At 47.4% G+C, this 26,842-nt stretch overlaps 1 protein-coding gene across 5 annotated transcripts in view; it reads right to left on the minus strand.

The window, feature by feature from the left end:
* Positions 1-26,842, minus strand: part of epb41l4a (erythrocyte membrane protein band 4.1 like 4A) — a 402,316-nt gene that overhangs the window by 144,712 nt on the left and 230,762 nt on the right. For 4 of the 5 annotated variants that reach the window (XM_068029826.1, XM_068029828.1, XM_068029827.1 and 1 more), the window contains exons 6-8: positions 9,984-10,062; positions 8,632-8,729; positions 2,259-2,379 (exon numbers count right to left, since the gene is read on the minus strand). In XM_068029826.1, coding sequence (XP_067885927.1) covers positions 2,259-2,379; positions 8,632-8,729; positions 9,984-10,062 — 298 coding nt within the window. Of the gene's footprint in view, positions 1-2,258; positions 2,380-8,631; positions 8,730-9,983; positions 10,063-23,695; positions 23,800-26,842 lie in introns of those variants that run through there. The other variant, XM_068029830.1, reaches the window with a different exon arrangement.

Raw genomic sequence — 26,842 nt, forward strand, 5'->3', positions numbered from 1 at the left:
TACTGGGGTAGCTTCTTGTGCATAGAGGAAGCACTCCAATTCTTCCTGGCCCAGAAATTGTGGTGTAAAAGCACTTACCTCCTGGATTCAGCCCTACTCATCTTGTTTAAGCTGCTGAGTTTCCTAAGACCTTGAAAACCCAGCTGCCCATGGTTAAAATAGAATGACTGTTAAATTGAAGGCATGCAGCCTCATTATAATATTTAAATGATCAACCCACTTCCCGCAAGTGGGATGGCCACCTGCCCCTTGCCCTGCCTCCGTTAATGCCAGAAGTGGTTGGGTTCGAGGTGGCCTGTTCTTATTCCAGATTTATTACATTTTAATCTCTGACACGCTCAGAAACCATCTGTTTTAGGGAGTTAAGATTCAACCTGTTATTCCTCACTGAGGTTCAGGTAGGAGAATTGCTCCCTCAACACCCTGGGCAGTTATGGCATACTGCAAAGAGGCCTTCTAACTCTCCTCCTCCATATTCCAGCAGCTTATCCTGTTCTGCGTGGCCTCTGCTTCAAATCATGTTGCATTCAAGGGAAAGGCTTACGAGTACAACCATGCCTGGGAGCAACTGGTTTGTGCAGAAGACTTGACGTCAGCAAAGAAATCCTTCAGTACCTGCCACACCAGTCCCTGCAGAAATTTGCAACCTGAAACAAGTATGTAAAACTCCAAACACTTGTACTCATAGCCAAAGCCCGAAGAAATCAACCAGCAACTAACCTGTAAGCAGTTGATGATCCCTTTAAATATCGCTGGTTGGGTGTTTCTTTTCGGCTGCAGAACAAGTGTTCAGCTATAAAATGGCACCATAGGTGTCAAATCAGTGTTGCACACCTTATAGCATCATGATCTACCTGTTCTGCATGCTTCTGGCGGACGTTCACTGCTCGCACAATAAAGTCCCCACCAATATTGCGTCCAGTGCAATTTAACTCACAAGTATGCATATGCCACAGATGGCATTTTGAAGTTATAAGGGCACTCATAGCACCCAAAAGCGGGCGCAGACAATCCCAATTTCTCACCCCACATCTCTGAATGAAAATACAAGTGAACTCTGATATGCGGCATTCCAGCATTGTATTCTATCTACTCAGTAAATTGCATGTGCCAGTAGCTAACATAATTACCAAGGCACGTGAAATAAGGTCATGATTTATCTCTACAAAGAATGCGGTTTTCGTAGAGGGAGCAGATTCGTTAGGCTTTTCCCTTCTGTGTGAAGCACACAAGAGTTGCATTTCATACCATGGGCTGAAATTTATACTCCTGCCGCCAAACAATCGTGCCGCACGTTGCAGAGCCGCTGCAATCTTCCGTGCGGCAACTCATTTAAACAGCTGGGCGAACCAACCGCCCCACCCCCCCAATGATGTAGAGGGCGCGGGCTGTCCATCCCCGGCAATGGCATCAGTCGCCATTTTTAAAGGTCTTTGAGCCCTACCATTCAATTAAAATTTTTAAAGAGGCATTGAATGAAAAATATTAAAACATTTATTTTGCCTCTCTCCCACCACCCCCAATAATCACGGAATTAATTACTTGCCCTCTCCCCCTCAAAACTTTTCCACCTGATCTTCCCCCCCCAAAGTGCATTAACTTTAAACTATAACTCTTCCCAACATCCCCGATTACTTAAATGATATTACTTTGATCCCGCTCAACCCCCTCCACCCCCGCACTGAGAAATTTATCTCCTCCCCTCTCCCCACCAGTGTTCCGCCTCGGTTCCCCGGATGGGGATCCGAAGGCGCAGGAGTGCTGGCCAGTGGCACGAGGATTGCACCAGGACAGATGGTAGGAATGTAAATACAATTAATTCAATGATTTTAATTTATTTAAATATTTAAATGGCGGTCCCATCACCGAGTGGCGACGAAGCCTCGCCGCCGCCGGCAATATCGGGCCGGGCCCTCCCGGTGTGGGGTGTGTGGCGGCCCTCTCTCGGAGGCGTTTTCCGCGCCTCCTCCCCCACCCCGCCCTGCAACTGCCACAACCCCTGACGTCGGGGGGGTCTGTAAAATTCAGCCCCATGTGTTCAAAATTTTTCATATTTCAGCAAGTCTGACAGAGCCGAAGTTTCTAGTATTAAAATTCTTCAAGTTATTAATATAAGCAATGCAACTCAATAATGATGACAAAAGACTCTATTGCATTTTTTTTCTGGCTGGTTTCAGAAGCATCCTGTGTACATTATGAAATTAGCTAATATTTCCATAAGCCTGATTTATTTACCAAGAAAAACAGAATGTTCTTACATTAATGCTTTGTGAAATTGTTCTATTGCTTCTTCAAGATCCTCCTTCTGATCAGGAACAAAGCGGTATTCAGATACATAACCCGCTGTGTGCTTATAAGGGTCATAGTCTCCAAGTTCAGCTAAATAGAGAGAAAATAATAATCAGTCATGTCTTTGCTTTTACATTGACAATCAATTTAATCAATTGGTCTTACTGTAATACCTAGTGTTATGGGATTTATTTCATATTTATATGCACAGGTATATAGCTCTTCATGTTATAACACTAATGCTCTTTATCAGCATTGGAAAGTCTGTCAGTGTATAGTGAACCTGTCATTTTTATTCCTTTCCATCCATCTTGCAGTGATACTGCTCCTTTCATATTTCTGTCAAATGTGTAGTTCAATTGTGCCTTCAAAACATTGGCTCAGATTTTGCAGACCTCAAAGAAAGCTGCCCACAAAGAACTAGTTATCTTTGTGGCATAGAATTCCCCTTTCCCGATACCAGCTGAAATCTGGTGCCAAGACAAGGGAATCTCCAGGCATCCAGCAACAATAATGTCATCAAGCAAAGTAAACAGCCAATCACATTGAAATATTCTCACAGACAACAAACCAGGAAGTAAAATGCACTGATTATCCTTCACTTTCAATTAAGTTTTATAGGGAGCTAAATAAGTGATTGGGACATTGACATGGGATTGAGGTAGAAGCTGAAATACCATAAACAAACTTTAAAAAAATTAAAACTGTGACTTTTTTTTATCCTAATAGAGAACTTTGACATTCCACAATACGAAATTAGTTTTCCAGGGCCAGATAGACTTATCAACAGTAACTATGAATTTAGAGCACCATTAAAAACCCAGTTACACCTCATTCAACAATGTGTAACAATTTCAAACATTTTTACAGCAAGACTAATAATGTAAAAGGGCAAGTTCTCATCAGTTGAGTGATTTCTACTTGATTGCAGACTGGGTACTTCAACAGCGCACCCTATGAGGAAGAGTAGAATCATTGACAGCAACTTCTGGATTTCGGCATTTAACTGCGCATGTGTGGACTCCAGAAATTGCTGTCAATTTCAGAGATCAAATAATGGCACAGTGGTTAGCACCGCAGCCTCACAGCTCCAGCAACCTGGGTTCGATTCTGGGTACTGCCTGTGCGGAGTTTGTAAGTTCTCCCTGTGACCCCGTGAGTTTTCACTGGGTGCTCTGGTTTCCTCCCACAGCCAAAGACTTGCAGGTTGATAGGTAAATTGGCCATTATAAATTGCCCCTAGTATAGGTAGGGGAATTGAGGGAAGGTGGGGATGTGAGAGGGTAATGCGATTAATGTAGGATTAGTATAAATGGGTGGTTGATGGTTGGCACAGACTTGGTGGGCCGAAGGGCCTGTTTCAGTGCTGTATCTCTAAATAAAATACTGACAGTTTTACTGTTATTACTACCTCAAAATCCTGGCCTTTATTTAAGGTCCCTGTCTCACTGGAACAATAGTAAGGATATAAGGAGATGCAGAACTCAGGAATGCTATGGCAATTATTATGAATTCCTTTCTACTTTGAACAAGAGTCTCATTTTCCAAATTCATTTTCTGTAAAATGGAAAAAAAATCAAAGTTTGTTTCAACAATTCGATGAAAGGGAAATATTTTTTTTTATATCCAAAATATACTTTATTCATTAAAAATCTTTAAATAAAAACATTACCAAACAGTTTCAAACAGCACCAATTCAAAAAATACAAACAGTGCAAGGGAGATCAGTTTCCTTCAATACAATCATGAGTTGCCTCACAACCCTTCCATTTCATTTGTCATACACAATATTTTCCTGATACAGTTCGAGGGGTTTCCCATGGATCCAGCCCCTCTGTTCAGCTTGGTGGGGGGATCTTACACGGTGGTCTTTCCCCATTGAGCCTTTGCTGCGGCTGCCCCAAGCTTTAGTGCGTCCCTCAACACGTAGTCCAGGACCTTGGAATGTGCCAGTCTGCAACATTCGGTCGTGGACAACTCTTTGCGCTGGAAGACCAGCAAGTTTCGTGCAGACCAAAGGGCATCTTTCATTGAATTGATAGTCCTCCAGCAGCAGTTGATGTTTGTCTTGGTGTGAGTCCCTGGGAACAGCCCGTAGAGCACAGACTCCTGTGTTACAGAGCTGCTTGGGATGAACCTAGACAAAAACCATTGCATCTCTTTCCACACCTGCTATGCAAAGACACATTCCAGAAGGCGGTGGGCAACCATCTCTTCCCCACCACAGCCACCGCGGGGGCATTGTGAGCAGGGGGTGAGATTTTGGGCATGCAGGAAGGATCTGACAGGGAGGACTCTTCTCACCACCAGCCAAGCTATATCTTGGTGCTTGTTTGAAAGTTCTGGTGATGAGGCATTCCGCCAAATAACTTTGGCGGTCTGCTCAGGGAACCATCCGACAGGATCCACCGTCTCCTTTTCCCACAGGGCCTTGAGGACATTCCATGCAGACCACTGCCTGATGGATTGGTGGTCAAAGGTGTTTTCCCGCGGAAACTGCTCCACGAAGGATAGGTGGTACGGCACAGTCCAACTGGATGGAGCGTTCCGCGGCAATGTGACCAGGCCCATCCTTCGCAACACCGGGGACAGATAGAACCTCAGCACGTAGTGACACTTGGAGTTTGCGTACTGGAGGTCTACACACAGTTTGATGCAGCTGCACACGAAGGTGGTCATCAGGATGAGGGCGACGTTGGGTACATTTTTCCTGCCCTTCTCCAGAGGTTTGGACATCCTGTCCCTCCGGACCCGGTCCATTTTGGATCCCCAGATGAAGCGGAAAATGGCTCGGGTGACTGCCACAGCGCAGGAGTGGGGTATGGGTCAGACCTGTGCCCCGTACAGCAACAACGTGAGCGCCTCGCACCTGATGACCAGGTTCTTACCCACAATGGAGAGATCGCTGCTCCCACATGCTCAGCTTGTGTTGTACCTTGGCTACTCACTCCTCCCAGGTTTTGGTGCACACCCCGGCCCTTCCGAACCATATCCCCAGCACCTTCAGGTAGTCTGACCTGACGGTGAAGGGGACAAAGGATCGGTCAGCCCAGTTCCCAAAGAACATGGCCTCGCTCTTGCCGTGGTTATCTTTGGCTCCCGAGGCCAGTGCGAACTGGTCACAGATGCTCATTAGTCTGCGCACAGACAGCAGATCCGAGCAGAAGATAGCGACGTCATCCATGTACAGGGAGGGTTTAACCTGAGTGCCTCCACTGCCTGGGATTGTCCCCCCTCTTATGCTCGCATCCTTCCTAATAGACTCAGCAAAGGGTTCAATACAGCAAACAAACAGACCGGGGAGAGAGGACAGCCCTGTCTGACTCCAGATTGGATCGGGAAACCTTCCGATTCCCACCCATTGATTGAGACTGTGCTACTGATGTTTGTGTAGAGCAGTTGGATCCAATTGCAGATTCCCTCCCCAAACCCCATTTTGGAAAGCACGTCCATCATGTAGGTGTGCGATATCCTGTCATAAGCCTTCTCCTGGTCCAGGCTGATGAGGCAGGTGTCCACCCTCCTGTCCGTACAGGGAAACATTTTTTTTTCCAAAATATACTTTATTCATAAAATCTGTAAAAAAATACATTACCAAAAAGTTTCAAAAATTACAACCAGTGCAAAGGAGGTCCGTTTGCTTCAATACAATCATGAGTTGCCTCACAACCCTTCCATTTCACATTTGTCGTGCCAGATACATTATTACATTTTACAGTACACAATATTTTCCCGATACAGTTCGAGGGGTTTCCCATGGATCCAGCCCCTCCGTTCAGCTTGGTGGGGGGACCTTGCAGTGTGGTCCTTCCCCATTGAGCCTTTGCTGCGGCTGCCCCAAGCTTTAGTGCGTCCCTCAGCATGTAGTCCTGGACCTTGGAATGTGCCAGTCTGCAACATTCGGACGTGGACAACTCTTTGCGCTGGAAGACCAGCAAGTTTTGGGCAGATCAAAGGGCGTCTTTCACCGAATTGATAGTCCTACAGCAGCAGTTGATGTTCGTCTCGATGTGCATCCCTGGGAAGAACCCGTAGAGCACAGACTCCTGTGTTACCGAGCTGCTTGGGATGAACCTCGACAAAAACCACTGCATCTCTTGTACAGGGTAACATGTCAGTCATATATGGCCCTGGGACATAAGGAATGGGGTTTGCCACTTCTGCATTTGCCAGCACACAATTTCCCTGTCCATTTAAAAGAATGGCGGCAAACTGCAGGCTGACAAATGTGTAAATTGAAAACCTCAACTTCCAACATACAGTCTTGTGCAGCAAGCTGCAACCAAAAAGTCAACTTACCAGAATTTGCTATGGCCAATGGGCAGTCTTAGCACATCCCACACGTTTATACAGTCAGGTGCATAATGCTGCACAACAAGAGCTGACAGCAGAAGCACAGGTCTTAGCGCAATGTCAAAACAGCTTAAGTCTAGTCAGAGCATGCGCTGATCCAACTCATTTTCTAGCCAAGACACGTGACTGGAAGTGCTAGAACACTATTGAGACATGTAAACCTCTGGTGAATTGCAGCTAATATGCAGTTACATATGAATGCAAAGTACAAAAAGCTGTAAAATATTTCACATGTTTTCTTAAAGGGATAGACCTTTACAAAAATCAATCAATCCATTTGACTTAAATTCACATTTTCCAAGTTAACCTGATTTGTTCCAAGTATACATTTTGTTTTACAAGTTGTTTCATTTCTCATCCCTGTGAATATCTTGCCATGGCTAACTGACATTGTGATACTATTAACTGTAATAATTAGAACCTCTCACTGTATTGGGATATGTTGGGCTGGATTTTCAGCTTCTACACTCCTCCGACACACTGGAAGCACATATCTGGAAATTCCAAATTCCCACCCACAATTACATTCGAACATATATATATACAACATATGATTAGAACCATAGAAAAGAAGGAGGCCATTCAGCTCATCGTGTCCACGCAGCTGAAAAAACTAGCCGCCCAAACTAATCCCACCTTCCAGCACCTGGTCCATAGCCTTGCAGGTTACAGCACTTCAGGTACATGTCCAGGTACCTTTTAAATGAATTGAGGGTTTCTGTCTCCACCACCGTTCCTGGCAGTGAATTCCAGACACCCACCACCCTCTGGGTGAAAACGTTTCTCCTCATGTCCCCTCTAATCCTTCTACCAATCACCTTAAATCTGTGTCCCCTGGTAACTGACTTCCCTGCCAGGGGAAACAGGCCCTTCCTGTCCACTCTATCTAGGCCCCTCATAATTTTGTACACCTCAATCAAGTCACCTCAGCCTCCTCAAATCCAAGGAAAATAACCCTAGCCGATCCAATCTTTCCTCATAGCTGCAACCTTCAAGCCCTGGCAACATTCTTGTAAATCTCCTCTGCACTCTCTCCAGAGCAATTATGTCCTTCCAGTAATGTGGTGACCAGAACCGTACGCAAAACTCCAGCTGTGGCCTAACTAGCGTTTTATACAGTTCCAGCATCACATCCTTGCTTTTGTATTCTATACCTTGGCCAATAAAGGAAAGCAATCCATATGCCTTCTTCACCACTCTATCCACCTGTCCTGCTACCTTCAGGGACCTGTGGACATGCATTCCAAGGTCTCTCACTTCTTCTACCCCTCTCAATATCCTCCTGTTTATTGTGTATTACCTCGCTTTATTTGCCCTCCCCAAATGCAATACCTCACAATTCTCTGGATTGAATTCCATTTGCCATTTTTCCACCCACTCAACCAAACCATTGATATAATTCTGGAGCCCACGGCTTTCCTCCTGACTATTAACTACACAGCCAATTTTTGTGTCATCTGCAAATTTCCCAATCATGCCTCCCACATTTAAGTCCAAATCATTAATATAAACCGCTTTCCACTCACAAAAACATCCGTCGACTACTACCCTTTGTTTACTGTCCCTGAGCCAATTCGGGATCCAACCTGCCATATTCCCCTGTATCCCATGGGCTTTCATTTTACTGACCAGTCTGCCATGCGGGACCTTGTCAAATGCCTTACTAAAATCCATAAAATCTGTGACTAATAAAATTAAAAGTCAGAAATTCATGGACGAGGGTGCAGAACTTCCTAATAAATGCTCCCAGTATGTAAAAGGAGGATCTGGACTGAAAATCAGGAGTGTGCCAGGAGCAGTGAAGCAGAAGTTCCAAACCAATTCCTTTTCCTACAGATGTAAGACACTTTGCTCCCCAATAAATTTAACTGAGGGGTTTTTTCAGTCCCAGTGTTGATAGTATGGTCACTATAACAATAGCCCTTCATTAGCGTTCATGTATCACATGTTACAAAACTTCATTAAACAGAATAATACAGATGTACTTACACTGGATAGCATATGCACCCAGTTGTGCAGCAATGTTTAAAGAGCAAGGCAGTCGACCATGAAGGACATCCTGTTTGACCTGCAGGAAAAACTGGTACCTAAAATAAGATAAAAGTTATCAGTTAGGAAATTGTAAAGCTGGATCCATCCAGTATATCCATTTTTTGTTAAATCAGGCTATAATTGGAAGACAATTTAGTCAAAGCCAAATCAGATATCTGACAAAATAAACTCACAGAAACATGCACTCTCTTGTAATTATCTCAATGGTCTTATACAATTAAGATACCTGAAATGATCTTTGTGAAGACAGTGATATTGGAGCACAGTTTTCTTCAGCAGAAACACATTTGGTTCTCTAATGGAATTAACTGATGGTTTACTGCAGTACCAGCAATGATAACACATCATTGACACCGATCTGCTGCAGTGTCAGGCCCAGTTATTACCCCGACTTGGGAGTGGCTCTATTCATTTCAATGAGAGTCAGTACTGGGGGCCAAACGAGAGCTGCCCAACCCTTCAAAAAAAAATGCCTAGCTCATTTCTGTTGAATTCTCAGGTGGCTCTTGATCAGACCAGCTCAATCCAAGTGCCAGCTCCCACTGAAGTGAATGGAGGTAATCCATCGGCACAAAGACCCCCCAACAAACTCTGTCACCAGAGCTGCTGAAGAAAGAAGCAGAAACACAAGCTAGGTTTTTGTGTTGCAACAAGTGATGCAACAATGTTGAAGGTGTTTGTTACTTGGCATGAATTATTTTAAGACTATTTTTAAGCACAGGAAGATGACCACTTGGAACAAAAAGTATTTTTGATTGACTTTCCTTCCTCTGCCACTCTCTTATTGTACATATTGACATTTGCTTCCTTAGTGTGAAAGATCTTCAGTGTAAGATTGAGATGGCAAACTTATGGGCAGGGGGTGAAGTCAAAATAAATTTACTATTAAATGCTGCAATCTGACCCACTGTTAATGCTAAACTAACTTTTCTCCTTTCACACAGTCCAGTTAGATATTTAAGTTTCCATATAAATTGATTACTACCAGAAAAGGAAATTAAAAAAGAACAGAAATGGATTCACTGCCATACACTCATAACGAACCTCAGGCCCATATTATTTCCCACAATTCCTGCACTTGTGTCATTTTAAAATACTGCCCTGTAAATCTATTATATATGCAAGAAATGTTCTTACTTTCCACTCCACTCATTTGAAAACATTTTCAAAGGCAAACATAATATCATTAAACTGGTCTTACGGAATTCCATAAAGCTGACCAACCAAAAAAATACAATGTTCAGTTATATATGACTTAAGAAGCAAAGTTTATGTTTACATCTTGTTACCTTGTTATTTCCTCTTTAAGTTTACAAGGATCTTCTGCGTAGAACTTTACACCAAAATATAATGTATAGGGTGGGCCAGCTACAAGAAAAAAGACTTTGATATAAAATGCAATGTATGTTTTGAATGCTTTTTTAACTTAAATATTTTAAAGTTCACATATGTACTTTAAATTACAGTGCCTGGAATATTCTGATGCACTGTAAAGGTTAGTTTTCAATCTGAACAACCCATAGCAAATGAAGCAGACCAGTAAATAAATGATGAGATAGCCATATTCTTCAAAATCATATCAAATAAATATATACACATGGAATTTTATACACAAAAAGGCTAGTTAGGCCATCATGTTGTCATTGGTTCTTTTAGCCCCATTCCACTGCGATTTCATTGATTATAATCATACAATGGTTCCAGCACAGAAGGAGGCCATTTGGCCTGTCAAACCCATGCCAGCTCTCTGCAAGAGCAAGTTAGCTAGTCCCACTCCTCTGTCCTTTCCCCATAGTGCTGCAAAGTTTTTCTCTTCAGGTGCTTATTCAACTCCCTTCTTAAAGTCACAGCTGAATCTCTCTCCACCATCCTTTCAGGAAATGCATTTCAGATCCTAACCACTCTCTGCATAACTCATGTTATCTTTGGTTCTTTTGCCAATCACCTTAATTCTGTGTCCTCTGATTCGCGACCCTTCCACCAATGGGAACAGCTTCTCTCTATCTATGCTGTCCAGACCCCTCATGATTTTGAACACTTTTGTCAAATCTCCTCTAAAGAGAACAACCCCAGTTTCTCCAGTCTATCCACGTAATCAAAGTCCCTCATCCCTGGAACCATTCTCGTAAATCTTTTCTGCACCCTCTCTAAAGCCGTCACATCCTTCCTAAAGTGCGGTGCGGACACAATACTCCAGTTGAGGCCAAACCAGAGTTTTATAAAGATTCATCATAACTTCCTTGCTTTTGTACTCTATGCCTCTATTTATAAAGCCCAAGATCCCATGTGCCTTTATAATCGCTTTCTCAGCCTGCCCTGCCACCTTCAACAATTTATGCACATATACACCTAGGTCTCTCTATTCCTATACCCGCTTTAGAATTGTACCCTTTATTTTATATTGCCTCTCCTCATTCCTCCTACCAAAATGAATCACTTTGCACTTCTCTGCATTAAATTCAGGGGTCGGCAACATGTCCGTACATGGACACCAGTGTCCATGGTAAACAATTCTGGGGTGCGTTACTGATAATTTCAGGGATGAGAAATTTCCCATTGGGTTCTTCAGACCTGCTTTTTAAAAACAAAAATCGCAAGTGTCAGTTTCACAGCTGACAGATTCTGAAGCAGAACAGCGGTTCGGAACATCAGACAGTTTCGGGGTTTACCGGCAGGTTCTGATTTCTTTTTAAAAAGTCCGCCAGGAAACGACAAAAATGTCTGAAGTTCAGATGCGCTTTCCTGCTCTCAGCAACAGTGAGAGAGAAAGCGAGAGGTGGAGAGAGAGAGTGGGGGACAGCGAGAGAGAGAGTGGGGGAGGAGAGTGAGTGGGCGGGAGAGAGAGTGAGGGAAAGAGAGAGTGAGGGAAAGAGAGAGTGAGGGAAAGAGAGAATGGGGGAAAGAGACAGCGGGGGGGGAGAGAGAGCGGGGGGGGAGAGAGAGCGGGGGGAGGTGAGAGAGAGCGGGGGGGGGTGAGAGAGAGCGGGGGGGGAGAGAGAGCGGGGGAGAGAGAGAGAGCGGGGGAGAGAGAGAGAGCGGGGGAGAGAGAGAGAGCGGGGGAGAGAGAGAGAGCGGGGGGGGAGAGAAAGCGGGGGGAGAGAAGGCGGGGGGGAGAGAAGGCGGGGGAGAGAGTGGGGGGAGAGAGAGAGTGGGGGGAGAGAGAGAGTGGGGGGAGAGAGAGAGTGGGGGGAGAGAGAGAGTGGGGGGAGAGAGAGAGTGGGGGGAGAGAGAGTGGGGGAGAGAGAGAGTGGGGGAGAGAGGGAGTCGGGGAGAGAGAGTGGGGGGACAGAGAGTGGGGGGACAGAGAGTGCGGGGAGAGAGTGGGGGGAGAGAGAGTGGGGGGAGAGAGAGAATGGGGGAGAGAGAGAATGGGGGAGAGAGAGAATGGGGGAGAGAGAGAATGGGGGAGAGAGAGAATGGGGGAGAGAGAGGGAGTCGGGGAGAGAGGGAGTCGGGGAGAGAGAGAGTGGGGGAGAGAGAGAGTGGGGGAGAGAGAGAGTGGGGGAGAGAGAGAGTGGGGGAGAGAGAGAGTCGGGGAGAGAGGGAGAATGGGGGAGAGAGAGAGTGGGGGAGAGAGAGAGTGGGGGAGAGAGGGAGTCGGGGAGAGAGGGAGTCGGGGAGAGAGGGAGTCGGGGAGAGAGAGAGTGGGGGAGTGAGAGTGGGGGAATGAGAGTGGGGGAATGAGAGTGGGGGAATGAGAGTGGGGGAGTGAGAGAGTGGGGGAGTGAGAGAGTGGGGGAGTGAGAGAGTGGGGGAGTGAGAGAGTGGGGGAGTGAGAGAGTGGGGGAGTGAGAGTGGGGGAGTGAGAGTGGGGGAGTGAGAGTGGGGGGGAGTGAGAGTGGGGGGGAGTGAGAGTGGGGGGGAGAGGGAGTGGGGGGGAGAGGGAGTGGGGGAAGAGAGAGCGTGGGGGGGAGAGAAAGCAGGGGGGGGGAGAGAAAGCAGGGGGGGAGAGAAAGCAGGGGGGGAGAGAAAGCAGGGGGGAGAGACAGAGGGGGGGAGAGAGAGTGGGGGAGGGAGAGAATGGGGGAGAGAAAGAATGGGGGGGAGAGAGAATGGGGGGGAGAGAGAATGGGGGGGAGAGAGAATGGGGGGGAGAGAGAATGGGGGGGAGAGAGAGAATGGGGGAGAGAGAGAGTGGGGAAGAGAGAGAGTGGGGGAGAGAGGGAGTCGGGGAGAGAGGGAGTCGGGGAGAGAGGGAGTCGGGGAGAGAGGGAGTCGGGGAGAGAGGGAGTCGGGGAGAGAGGGAGTCGGGGAAAGAGAGAGTGGGGAGAGAGAGTGGGGAGAGAGAGTGGGGATGAGAGCGAGAGTGGGGGACAGAGTGAGTGGGGGAGAGAGAGGTGGGGAAGAGAGAGGTGGGGAAGAGAGAGAGGTGGGGGGGAAGAGAGAGAGGGGGGTGAGAGAAGAAGACAGAGCGAGACAGAGAATGGGGGAGAGAGGGGGGACAGAGAGAGCAGGGGGACAGAGAGCAGGGGGACACAGAACGAAAGAGAGGACACAGAGCGAGAGAGAGGGGGCAGAGAGGGCGGACAGGGGGGACAGAGAGGGGGTCAGAGAGAAGGCGGAAACAGAGAGAGGGGGGAGCCAAAGAGACGGGAGGAGACAGAGATGGGGGGACAGAGATGGGGAGATGGGGAGGGGGAGACGCGGGGGAGAGACGGGGGGGGGGAGGCGGGGGGGGGAAGACAGTGGGGGGGAAGACAGTGGGGGGGAAGACAGTGGGGGGGAAGACAGTGGGGGGAGACAGTGGGGGGTACAGAGAATGGGGTACAGCGAGGGGGTGCAGAGAGGGGGACAGAAATATGAGGACATGGAGAGCGGGGGAGACAGAGAGAACAGGGGACAGAGAGAGCGGGGGACAGAGAGAGTGGGGGACAGAGATGGGGGGAGAGACAGATGGGGGGAAAGACAGAGATTGTGGGGGGAGACAGAGATTGGGGGGGGAGGGGAGACAGAGATTGGGGGGAGACAGAGATTGGGGGGGGAGACAGAGATTGGGGGGGGGAGACAGAGATTGGGGGGGGGAGACAGAGATTGGGGGGGGGAGACAGAGATTGGGGGGGAGACAGAGATGGGGGGGAGACAGAGATTGGAGGGGGGGAGACAGAGATGAGGGGGAGACAGATATTGGGGGCGGAGACAGAGATTGGGGGCGGAGATAGAGATTGGGGGAGACAGATTAGGGGAGACAGATTGGGGGGGGGGACAGAGATGGGGGGAAAGACAGAGATTGTGGGGGGAGACAGAGATTGTGGGGGGAGACAGAGATTGGGGGGGAGGGGAGACAGAGATTGGGAGGGGGGGGAGACAGAGATTGGGGGGGGGAGACAGAGATTGGGGGGGGAGACAGAGATTGGGGGGGGGAGACAGAGATTGGGGGGGGGAGACAGAGATTGGGGGGGGAGACAGAGATTGGGGGGGGAGACAGAGATTGGGGGGGGGAGACAGAGATTGGGGGGGGGAGACAGAGATTGGGGGGGGAGACAGAGATTGGGGGGGGAGACAGAGATTGGGGGGGGAGACAGAGATTGGGGGGGGAGACAGAGATTGGGGGGGGAGACAGAGATTGGGGGGGGGGAGACAGAGATTGGGGGGGGGAGACAGAGATTGGGGGGGGGAGACAGAGATTGGGGGGGGGAGACAGAGATTGGGGGCGGAGACAGAGATTGGGGGCGGAGATAGAGATTGGGGGAGACAGATTGGGGGAGACAGATTGGGGGGAGACAGAGATTGGGGGGGAGACAGAGATTGGGGGGGGAGACAGAGATTGGGGGGGGAGACAGAGATTGGGGGGGGAGACAGAGATTGGGGGGGGGAGACAGAGATTGGGGGGGGGAGACAGAGATTGGGGGGGGGAGACAGAGATTGGGGGGGGGAGACAGAGATTGGGGGGGGGGAGACAGAGATTGGGGGGGGGAGACAGAGATTGGGGGGGGGAGACAGAGATTGGGGGGGGAGACAGAGATTGGGGGGGGGAGACAGAGATTGGGGGGGGGAGACAGAGATTGGGGGGGGAGACAGAGATTGGGGGGGGAGACAGAGATTGGGGGGGGGAGACAGAGATTGGGGGGGGAGACAGAGATTGGGGGGGAGACAGAGATTGGGGGGGGAGACAGAGATTGGGGGGGGAGACAGAGATTGGGGGGGGAGACAGAGATTGGGGGGGAGACAGAGATTGGGGGCGGAGACAGAGATTGGGGGGCGGAGACAGAGATTGGGGGGCGGAGACAGAGATTGGGGGGCGGAGACAGAGATTGTGGGGGGGAGACAGAGATTGGGGGGGGAGACAGAGATTGGGGGGGGAGACAGAGATTGGGGGGGGAGACAGAGATTGGGGGGGAGACAGAGATTGGGGGGGGGAGACAGAGATTGGGGGGGGGAGACAGAGATTGGGGGGGGAGACAGAGATTGGGGGGGGAGACAGAGATTGGGGGGGGAGACAGAGATTGGGGGGGGAGACAGAGATTGGGGGGGGAGACAGAGATTGGGGGGGGAGACAGAGATTGGGGGGGGAGACAGAGATTGGGGGGGGAGACAGAGATTGGGGGGGGAGACAGAGATTGGGGGGGGAGACAGAGATTGGGGGGGGAGACAGAGATTGGGGGGGGGGAGACAGAGATTGGGGGGGGGGAGACAGAGATTGGGGGGGGGGAGACAGAGATTGGGGGGGGGAGACAGAGATTGGGGGGGGGAGACAGAGATTGGGGGGGGGAGACAGAGATTGGGGGGGGGAGACAGAGATTGGGGGGGGGGAGACAGAGATTGGGGGGGGAGACAGAGATTGGGGGGGGAGACAGAGATTGGGGGGGGAGACAGAGATTGGGGGGGGGAGACAGAGATTGGGAGGGGAGATAGAGATTGGGGGGGGAGACAGAGATTGGGGGGGGAGACAGAGATTGGGGGGGGAGACAGAGATGGGGGATGACTGAGATGGTGGGGGGAGACAGAGATTGGGGGAGAGACAGAGATTGGGGGGGGGAGACAGAGATTGGGGGGGGGGAGACAGAGATTGGGGGGGGGGAGACAGAGATTGGGGGGGGGAGACAGAGATTGGGGGGGGAGACAGAGATTGGGGGGGGGAGACAGAGATTGGGAGGGGAGATAGAGATTGGGGGGGGAGACAGAGATTGGGGGGGGAGACAGAGATTGGGGGGGGGGAGACAGAGATGGAGGATGACTGAGATGGTGGGGGGAGACAGAGATTGGGGGAGAGACAGAGATTGGGGGGGAGACAGAGATTGGGGGGGGGGAGACAGAGATTGGGGGGGGGGAGACAGAGATTGGGGGGGGAGACAGAGATTGGGGGGGGGGAGACAGAGATTGGGAGGGGAGATAGAGATTGGGGGGGGAGACAGAGATTGGGGGGGGAGACAGAGATTGGGGGGGGAGACAGAGATGGGGGATGACTGAGATGGTGGGGGGAGACAGAGATTGGGGGGGAGACAGAGATTGGGGGGGGGAGACAGAGATTGGGGGGGGGAGACAGAGATTGGGGGGGGGAGACAGAGATTGGGGGGGGGAGACAGAGATTGGGGGGGGGGAGACAGAGATTGGGGGGGGGAGACAGAGATTGGGGGGGGGAGACAGAGATTGGGGGGGGGGAGACAGAGATTGGGGGGGGGAGACAGAGATTGGGGGGGGGGAGACAGAGATTGGGGGGGGGAGACAGAGATTGGGGGGGGGAGACAGAGATTGGGGGGGGAGACAGAGATTGGGGGGGGGAGACAGAGATTGGGGGGGGAGACAGAGATTGGGGGGGAGACAGAGATGGGGGATGACTGAGATGGGGGATGACTGAGATGGGGGATGACTGAGATGGGGGATGACTGAGATGGGGGATGACTGAGATGGGGGGACACAGAGATGGGGGGAGACAGAGATGGGGGGAGACAGAGATGGGGGGAGACAGAGATGGGGGGGGGAGACAGAGATGGGGGGGGGAGACAGAGATGGGGGGGGGAGACAGAGATGGGGGGGGGAGACAGAGATGGGGGGGAGACAGAGATGGGGGGGAGACAGAGATTGGGGGGAAGACAGCGATGGGGGGAAAGCAGGCAAGAAAATCCAAGGTATCTCCAGAATTCAGCACTGTAAATTCCTCTTGAATGCAACAATACAGTGTATTGGGCTGAGTGATACTGGCGAAAACAGGCTGCTGCTGATCCATAAACACCCATTATTAAATACAATGTAATGGATAACTTTAATAAACCTTAATCTATGATGAACTGTCTATGATTCATTAACAAAATCCATGCCGCATTTGCAGTTTTAAAAATGGCGGGTAAGACACATAAAATAAGACACAAATAAAATTTATTATGTTTCAATGGCCATGTTAGAAACAATCACTACCTGATTTTTTTTTTTGCTGCGAATTGGATTAAAGGACAAGTTTTACAATTATGGAAAAGATCAGTAACTGCAATGTGCGTCATTTACAATCCAGTTTGAGGGCAGATAACCTGAGTGGCCAATGCCATTTGAAAGTTGTCTGGATCACATAATTACATTATGTTATAAGTGCACCTTTGCTAACAGGTAAGATATTTGGCTTGGACATAAATTGGTTGGTCTGGAGTACAATCTCACAGATTGTGACTAAGCATTTTGTAATTGAATAATACATGCAGTAACAACCACTCAACTTTTTGCAGAAAAGTTTTTTGTTAATAATTATCTTGTCAGAGTTGAATCAGAATTGACAGTGATAGACTGAGATATAGACATAAGTGAATTTAAGAGAATTGCTTTATTAGAGGAACTGAAGGGCGCTCTTTATTTGTAATTGTGTTTATCAAATTTTGTCACCAGCTTTGTCCATGAGAGATTCTATTGTTTCTGTATTTTAGAATCCAGGGCCTAGTTCAACAGCCTGTCAAGATGAATGAACTAGTCTTGGCTACCTACCTTTAATCTCTGTCTCTTCCTGTCCCACTCTGCTTTTCTGTTTTACATGACTCTTCTGAAGTACTATCTGCTCCATTCTATAAAATTCTCCTGATTTGGAGATCACTGCCCTTTTGTTGGCTGCCCTGTCTTCAGACACATATTACAAGCAGGTGGAGAAGTTGTACAAAGATCGACCATGAGTTAAATTGTCTTGTGAAAACAGCAGTGTGAGAAATGGTCCGTTTTCCTATTGCTGATTTTTCTACTGCCTCACCTCAATAACCACAACAATCCTCTCCTTGAGTTTTATGGTTCATTGGATGAATTTTCACTCCTATCACAGTGTGAATCCTCAGAGGACATCCGATAAGGTCCATCTACCACCCCGTGACATGGTGTAGCTAGCTCTATTCTGTCAACAAAAGTTATTTGCATTGGCATTGCATACTATTTTGCTTGCTAGCTAGCTAATACAGTTGTGCTGCTCTCCATTGATGTTTATATGCTTAGCTACTTTATTTACAGAGAGAATTGTGTTTTAAATAGGACTGTGCTTTGATGGCATTAGATTGGCTGTACACTTTATATACAGATTAATTGCACCCATGTCTGTGGTTGAATTAATAATTTTGTCAAATATCTGTGGTGTGACATGTTGGTGCCTATTCCTGATTAAATTTCAGCTGTCATGTGTCCGCCCATTCCACCAACTTGTCTCGGTCCTCTTGAGGTCTATCACTATTCTCCTCACGGTTCATTATACTTCCAAGTTTTATGTCATCTGCAAATTTTGAAATTATGCCCTGTACACCCAAGTCCAAGTCATTAATGTATATCAAGGAAAGCAGTAGTCCTAGTACTGACGCATCCTTTTAATTTTTTTTCTTTGTTATGTATTTATCTAGTTTTCCATAAATGTTATTGTGGAATAAAAGCAAAATACTGCAGATGCTGGAAATCAGAAATGAAAACGAGAAACGCTGGAAATACTCAGCAGGTCTGGCAGCATCTGTGGAGACAGAAGCAGAGTTAATGTTTCAGGTCAGTGACCCTTCATCAGAACTGGCACAGGCTAGAAATGTAATAGGTTTTAAGCAAGTAAAGCGGGGGTGGGACAAGAGATAACAAAAGAGAAGGCGTTGATCGGACAAGGTCACAGAGAATAACTGACCAGAAGGTCATGGAGCAAAGGCAAATGTGGTGTTAATGTTGTGGTGAAAGACAAAGCCTAAGTACAGAGTGGGTGTTAATTGACAGAAAACTGAACAGCCTGGCCCCACACAAACATGAAAACAACAGTGGGTAGGCACAGTAGAAACAAACTAAAATAAAATAAACACATAAAAAATAAAAAAATAACTAAAAGTAAAAATAAAAAGGGGGGCTTGTCATGCTCTGAAATTACTGAACTCACTGTTCAGTCCGGCAGGCTGTAGCGTGCCTAATCTATAAATGAGATGCTGTTCCTCAAGTTTGCGTTGATGCTCACCTGAACACTGCAGCAATCCCAGGACAGAGATGTGGGCATGAGAGCAGGGGGAGCGTTGAAATGGCAAGCAACCGGAAGCTCCCCAATGTAGTGGAGACCACATTGTGAGCAGCGAATCTTCTTCTTTGGCTTCCTTGTCTCGAGAGACAATGGGTAAGCACCTAGAGGTGGTCAGTGGTTTGTGCAACAGCGCCTGGAGTGGCTATAGAGGCCTATTCTAGAGTGATAGACTCTTCCATAGGCGCTGCAGATAAAATTGGTTGTCGGGGCTGTTACACAGTTAGCTCTCTCCTTGCACTTCTGTCTTTTTTCCTGCCAACTGCTAAGTCTCTTCGACTCGCCACTCTTTAGCCCCACCTTTATGGCTGTCCGCCAGTTCTGGCGATCACTGGCAACTGACTCCCACGACTTGTGATCAATGTCACAGGACTTCATGTCACGTTTGCAGACATCTTTAAAGCAGAGACATGGACGGCTGGTGGGTCTGATACCAGCGACGAGCTCGCTGTACAATGCGTCCTTGGGGATCCTGCCATCTTCCATGCGGCTCACATGGCCAAGTCAACTCAAGCACTGCTGGCTCAGTAGGGTGTATATGCTGGGGATGTTGGCAGTGAATACAGTATACTAAATTGAAAGAAGTACAAGTAAATTGCTGCTTCACCTGAAAGGAGTGTTTGGGGCCTTGGATAGTGAGGAGAGAGGAGGTAAATGGGCAGGTATTACACCTCCTGCGATTGCAGGGGAAGATGCCATAGAAAGGGGACCAGGGGATGAGGGTAATGGAGGAGTGGACCAGGGTGTCATGGAGGGAACGATCCCTTCAGAATGCTGACATGGGAGGGGAGGGGAAGATGCTTTCGGTAGTGGCATCATGCTGGAGGTGGCGGAAATGGCGGACGAGGATCCTTTGGATGTGGAGGCTGGTGGGGTGGAAAGTGAGGACAAGGGGCACCCTGTCGCTGGGGTGGAAAGTGAGGACAAGGGGCACCCTGTCGCGGTTCTGGGAGGTAGGGGAAGGGGTGAGGGTAGAGGTGCGGGAAATGAGCCAGACACGGTTGAGGAACCTGTCAACCACAGTGGGGGGGAATCCTCGGTTGAAGAAAAAGGAAGACATATCAGAAGCACTGTCCTGGAAGGTAGCATCATCAGAGCAAATGTGTCGGAGACGGAAAAACTGGGAGAATGGAATGGAGTCATTACAAGAGGCCGGGTGTGAAGAAGTGTAGTCGAGGCAGCTGTGGGAGTCAGTGGGTTTATAATGAATATTAGTAGACAGCCTATCCCCTGAGATGGAGACAGAGAAGTTGAGGATGGGTGGAAGTGTCAGAGATGGACCATGTAAAGGTGAGAGAAGGGTGGAAATTAGAAGCAAAGTTGACAAAGTTTTCCAGTTCTGGGCGGGAGCAGAAAACGGCACCAATACAGTCATCAATGTACTGGAAAAGGAGTTGGGGGAGGGGGCCTGAATAGGACTGGAACAAGGAATATTCGACATATCCACAAAAAGACAGGCATAACTAGGACCCATGTGGGTACCCATAGCGACACCTTTTACTTGAAGGAAGTGAGTGGAGTTGAAGAAGAAGTTGTTCAATGTGAGAACAAGTTCAGCCAGGTGGAGGAGGGTGGTGGTGGATGGGGACTGGTTGGGCCTCTGTTCAAGGAAGAAGCAGAGAGACCTCAGACCATCCTGGTGGGGGATGGAGGTGTTGAGAGAATTGTTATTCTGGAGTCTGGTTCCAACACGGTTTCCAATTGGACATTCCCGGTCCTAACAACCCTTTGCATTTATAAACGACACTATTTAAGGTTCAGGCTACCCTTGCTACTTGGGGTTCCATTTTTTCTTGAAACTTGAGAACCTCTTTTTAAAAAGACTGAAAAGGATTTCATGGTGATTAAATCATCTGGAGATTGTTCAACATTGTGGGTGCTTTTTTTTTAAAAGGAAGGTCAACAAAAGTTGGACCAGTAAACAAGTTTTTACTGGAAGGCACATGATTTCAAGTAAACATAGCCGGGGGTTGTGCATTCACTTAAGAGCTATTTTTCTATTTTTGCTTATTGACAAGACAGGATTTATGATTGTCATAGGACTTGCCTGGAAAAAGTTGGTTTCAATTTTGAACTGTTAAAAAGCCAGCTGATTTGATAAAAAGAGGCAGCTGGAGTTTCCTTTTTGACCTTCCAGGAGATCAGAAGAAAATCCAGACAACTGTTACCTCTCTTTGAAGAATCCCTGCTCTTGAAAAGTAAATCCTGGATGAAGTTGAATTGTTCCCTCATGTATTTTGAAGAAATCCTGAATGTTTGCAGAAACCCTGCATCTTTCAAAGAACTTTGCACCGAATGTGTGAGAACTGAAACCTTTGTTGCTGCACACCTGATGTAATACCTATGTGAAGCCTTCTGTAGCTGAATTTCTTTGAATGCCTACTCAAACAGACTATTCATCAATATCACCTGTAATGATTCCTAGTGAAAGCCACCTATTCGACTTTGAGACACCATCAAAACAAAGGATTTCCATATCATCTATTCAGTATAAGATTTTTTTTTATTCCTTCTATTTCTTTGTAACAGCTGTAAACAAAAATCCCTTTTTCTCCCAGTTAACAGGTTATGTATGTGAGTGTGTGTGTGAGAGTTGGGATAAAAAAATGAGGCTTTAATATTTCAATTCGGGATGTTTACTTTATTATTAGTTAAGACTTGGAGTATAAGAAGTGGATAATTTTGTTGTTTATTAAAGAACCCTGTTTGGTGTGTTTTATTCTGGGGGAAAATAAAGTATCTGATCTGATCTGATCAGCAAGTGGGAAAATTTAAATATATGTTGTGACCTGTGGAGAAGTGGGACTGAATTAACAGTGCACTCCTCCCGCCTCGGTTGTAAGACCATCAATAAATAAAGATGTCAGAAACAAAATCACAGCGTATGATAAAATGAAAAGGCTGTGAGAATATGGGAAAATAAGGAAAGAAGTTAAGAGAGTGTTCAGATAAGCAAGGAAAGTAGGATGAGGGAATCACAAAAAATATTAAAAATAGTAAAGTTGTACAAATATAAAGATAAAAAGAGAATTATTAAATGTGGTAAAAACCCAGAGAGGAGAGGATAGTGTGATGGAGTCCTTGTATGCAGACTGCATTCTGTGCAGTTGACCTGTTGGGTGCTATGACTTTGGATTCAAAGTCTGTTTTTAGAGACAGACCCTAATTTGAGAATGAAACTAAAAGCTTCAATGTTCTGAGAGGTCAAAACCAGTTTAACACAACAGTATTTTACCAGAGACATGTGATTGGAGCTTAAGTTTCAGATTCTGGAGGGTGGAAACCAGCTGTGGTTGTTTGTAAAAGATTCCATGAGCTGTTGAACTGAAACAAGCTGGGAGCAGTTGGTGTTTAAAGAAACAAGCTGAGAACTGCAGAGAAGCTGCTCAGAATTGAAACAGACTGTAAAGCAATAGTCCGGAATAGTTGTTTTGACTGCAGGCAGAGGAGCCTGGATTGTTGGCTGACCATTGGTGAATGACTTATGGCAGTTGTTTTCAGTGCCTTAAAAATTATCAGTGGAATCATGCCATCAGGACGGTTGTGGGCAAGACCGAGGTTATTTGAGAAGCGACAGAACCTAACCATTCAAGGCAAGATTGCATCGCTCGTTATTGACGGGACCTCATTACTTCTGTATCTGCATCCTGGAGGACAGGACTTGGAAAACCACCTGAGAAAGTTCCTGATTTTGTTGTACTGTGGAACTGTTCGGCACTATCTTGCTGATAAATCTGTTCAGAGGATTATTATCACTGAATCACAAAATTGTTACAGCACAGAAAGAGGCCATTCGGCCCATCATGTCTGCACAGGCTTTCCAAAAGAGCAATTTACCTGGTGCCACTCACCTGTCTTCTTCCCATAGTCCTGTACATTCTTCCTTTTCAGATAACAGTCCAATTACCTCTTAAATGCCTCAATTGAACCTGCCTCCACCACACTCTCAGGTAGTGCATTCCAGATCCTAACCGCTCGCTGCGTGAGAAAGTTTATACTCATGTCGCCATAGCTTCTTTTGCCAATTAACTTAAATCTGTGCCCTCTTGTTCCTGATCGTTCCACCAATGGGAACAGTAAGGACTATCTTTGTTGCATCTGCTAATTAACATGTAACCTTTAAGATATACGTATATTGATCATGATTTAACTGTTAGCTCATGTTTAATTTATGTTGGTTTTGGTTTGAGTGTTTAAGTAAAATTTATAAAAAAGTGAAATTTTGTTTTCTAAATTGAGGTCAATCGGTGGATTCTATTCTTTTGGTTTGTTGGTGGTCTCCACGGGGATTATCACAATCGTGATTTAGTAGAATATAAATGAAAGTTGGTGGAGATACTTAACATGTCCTTGATATCAGTGCTTAAAAAAGAGCAGGGGCTAAAAAATTGGATAAGGCCCAGTGCCCAGCGTGGGGATCGTGATATGCCATTACTCCATGCCTGATGGAAGTTTATGCAGGCAGCACACATCCTGCCTAGTGCGAAACGCCCTGCTGAGTGGCTATGCGATCAGTAGAGGACCCAGGTTCATGACATGCTTGCACCAATTAAAGCTAGACTGCACCTCTTAAAGCCAACCTGCAGCTCTTTAAGGGGAGATGCATTCTGGCTGCAGCAGGCTGTAAGTGGATGGAACAGACTTTCTTAGAATGAAGAAATCAGAGTAATGGAGCAGCAGGCCAAAGAGAGGTATCCCAGGTTCTCAGCAGGAGCTGAAAAGGAAGAGAAAGACTATCTTTAGACAGGGAGCCAGGAGGCCATCAAGAGATACACTGCAAAGGCAGTGGAAGCAGATAGCCACAAAGGTCAGTGCCAGGAGTCTGGCCCCAAGGCCCTGAATACAGTACTGGAAAAAGTTCAATGACCTCACACATGTGCTCAAAGTCGGTGAATGCATCTTCCAATGCTATCTCCTACAAACCACACCATAAATCTCACACAGTCCTCAATGTACCATAGCTCCTTCACTCACCCATCAACAATCTCAAGTAATCACGACTCATGCCTAACATTCATATGCTCTACCTTACCCTCACACACTTTCCACTGCTGCTAGCCTCATAGCCACACCCTGCAACTTCCACATACTTCCATCTATTCAGCTATGGCAGGCACATAACCCAAACACATTGCAACACGCTCGCTGACACTCTTCCCTCCCTCTTGCAGGACAAAGTGGCAAATAACAGGAGGCAGCAGCAAAGAAGGGGTGGGAACAGGCAAGCCTGCATGTTCTCACCCCTTTGAAGGAGACTGTGCTTGGCATTTTTGGTTCAGCCATACTGATGCCAATGGCAACTAGCATCACTGAAGCCACCCAGGATGATGGTGTGTTTCTGCCTTATGTACCTTCTCAAATTCCACTTCACACTCATCCTGCAATCTGGTATGAAGTACAAGTTGCTGATGGTGTTAACATGAATCTCTCTCTTTCCACCCAAACCCCCTTCCTTCATGCCCAATCCTCCCCTTTTGCATTTATGTTTTCAGATACCCAAGAACTGCCACCTAGCCAGCCAGTGTTGCCTGAGAATGAAGGCTCATAGGCACACCTCTAAGGAAGAGGCAATGTTAGTTGATCTGATACTCTCAGCCACCAGTTCAGTTACCGGTATTGGGCAAAGTTTAGAGGCAGGATCTGCAGCCTCGCTAGAGGAAAAGGATAGCATGCACGTAAGCTCTCTGGAGGCCAAGGCTACAGATTAATTCTGCTGCAGAGGACTCAGATGAGAACTTTATTAGGGCAGTGTACAGGAAAAGGCTGATGGGCATGCACACCAAAATGTTTGGTGCACTGGCAGCTTGCTACAGAGCCTTTTGTCACTGTCAAGAAGCATGGAGGAATCAGACAACAACTTGGCACAAGGCTTTGCGCAGACCTTGGAGCCCATTCTTTCTCGTGTAAAAATGGTGGCAAATTCCACGAGGATACTTACTTCCAGACATGATGCAGCATCTGATGACCGATGTCTCAGCTTCCATCGCAGCATAGACAGAAGCCACCCAACACCTGAGTGCTGCAGTGGAAGCTCAGATTGAGATCATGCCATGCAGGCTCAGACTGCTGCCATCTTGGGTATGGATACGGTGCTCAAAGGGGTTTGCAGGGTCTCACAGCAATCCAGCAATCTGTGTTTCATCTGATTATTAGGATTGCTAAGGTGCACCCTGGGGAAGTAGCAATGGCTCCGTAGTGCATGAACCTGCTGTCTTCTCTCAGGATGACAGCATTAGCACTCCCACAACTGTCACTCTGACAGCACCCTTGCTACTGCCTGTCAGCCAGTCATGTCAGGTGGTGCAGCCCGAAGCCAGATCATCAAGGCCCAGAGTTCTTCGAGACATCCTGCAAGGTCATCTCTCCCCCATTGAAAATCAGAACTCTTACACCAGCCATGCTGCAGCCACTGGGGTAGCACTGCGTAGATGCACTAGGCCAGACAAAGATACCTGCAAGACAGGCACTAATGCACAAGGGTGAATAGTTGAGTTTTTATGTAACATTGCAAGTGTTGTTGGATAAAGTTGATATGGAATGGCAGATTTGTGGTCCCTTTTATCTCAGATTTTTGGTCAAGAGGAATCTGTAAAAGTCCATAAAAAAGGGATGAAAGGTGGGAAGTGTGTCATAACGTTGATCTGAGGATGTTTTCAGAAAAAAACAAAGTCCGATCAGATGTTCAAGGACAACTGTCCAGAGCGATGATGTCCTGATGCTGCCTCCCTTATTTCTCTTCCTCAGGTGGCTGCTAGGGAATGCGTCCTAGAACATAGAACAGTACAGCACAGTACAGGCCCTTCGGCCCATGATGTTGTGCCGAACCTTTAACCTACTCTAAGATCAAACTACCTACATACCCTTCATTCTACTATCATCCATGTACCTATCCAAGAGTCGCTTAAATGCCCCTAATGTATCTGCTTCTACTACTACCGCTGGCAGTGCATTCCACGCACCCACCACTCTCTGTGTAAAGAACCTACCTCTGACATCTCCCCGAAACCTTCCTCCAATCACCTTAAAATTATGCCCCCTGGTGATAGCCCTTTCCACCCTGGGAAAAAGTCTCTGGCTATCCACTCTATCTATGCCTCTCATCATCTTGTACACCTCTATCAAGTCACCTCTCATCCTTCTTCGCTCCAATGAGAAAAGCCCCAGCTCCCTCAATCTTTCTTCGTAGGACATGCCCTCCAGTCCAGGCAGCTTAATCCTGCCATCCAGCATTTGATCTGTAGCCATGCAGATTAAGGCACTTGAGGTGCATATATAGACACCTTTTAAATGAGTTGAGGGTTTCTGCCTCAACCACCCCTTCAGGCAGTGAGTTCCAGACTCCCACCACCCTCTGGGTAAAAAAAGTTTTCCTCATCTCCCCTCTAATCTTTCTACCAATCCCTTTACATCTTTGCCCCCTATTCACTGACCTCTCTGCTAAGGTAAATAGGGCCTTCATCTCCACTCTATCCAGGCCCCTCACAATTTTGTACATTTCAATTAGATCTCCCCTCAGCCTTCTCTGTTCCAAGGAGAACAACCCCAGCCTACCCAATCTTTTCTCATAGCTGCATTTTTTCAGTCCTGGCAACATCTTCGTAAATTTCTTCTGTACCCTCTCTGTAATGAGGTGTCCAGAACTACCCACAGTACTCAAGTTGTGGCCTAACCAATGATTTGCACAGTTCCAGCATAACCTCCCTGCTCTTAAAT

The sequence above is a fragment of the Heterodontus francisci genome, chromosome 4 (assembly GCF_036365525.1).
Source record: "Heterodontus francisci isolate sHetFra1 chromosome 4, sHetFra1.hap1, whole genome shotgun sequence".
Classification (NCBI taxonomy): Eukaryota; Metazoa; Chordata; class Chondrichthyes; order Heterodontiformes; family Heterodontidae; genus Heterodontus; species Heterodontus francisci.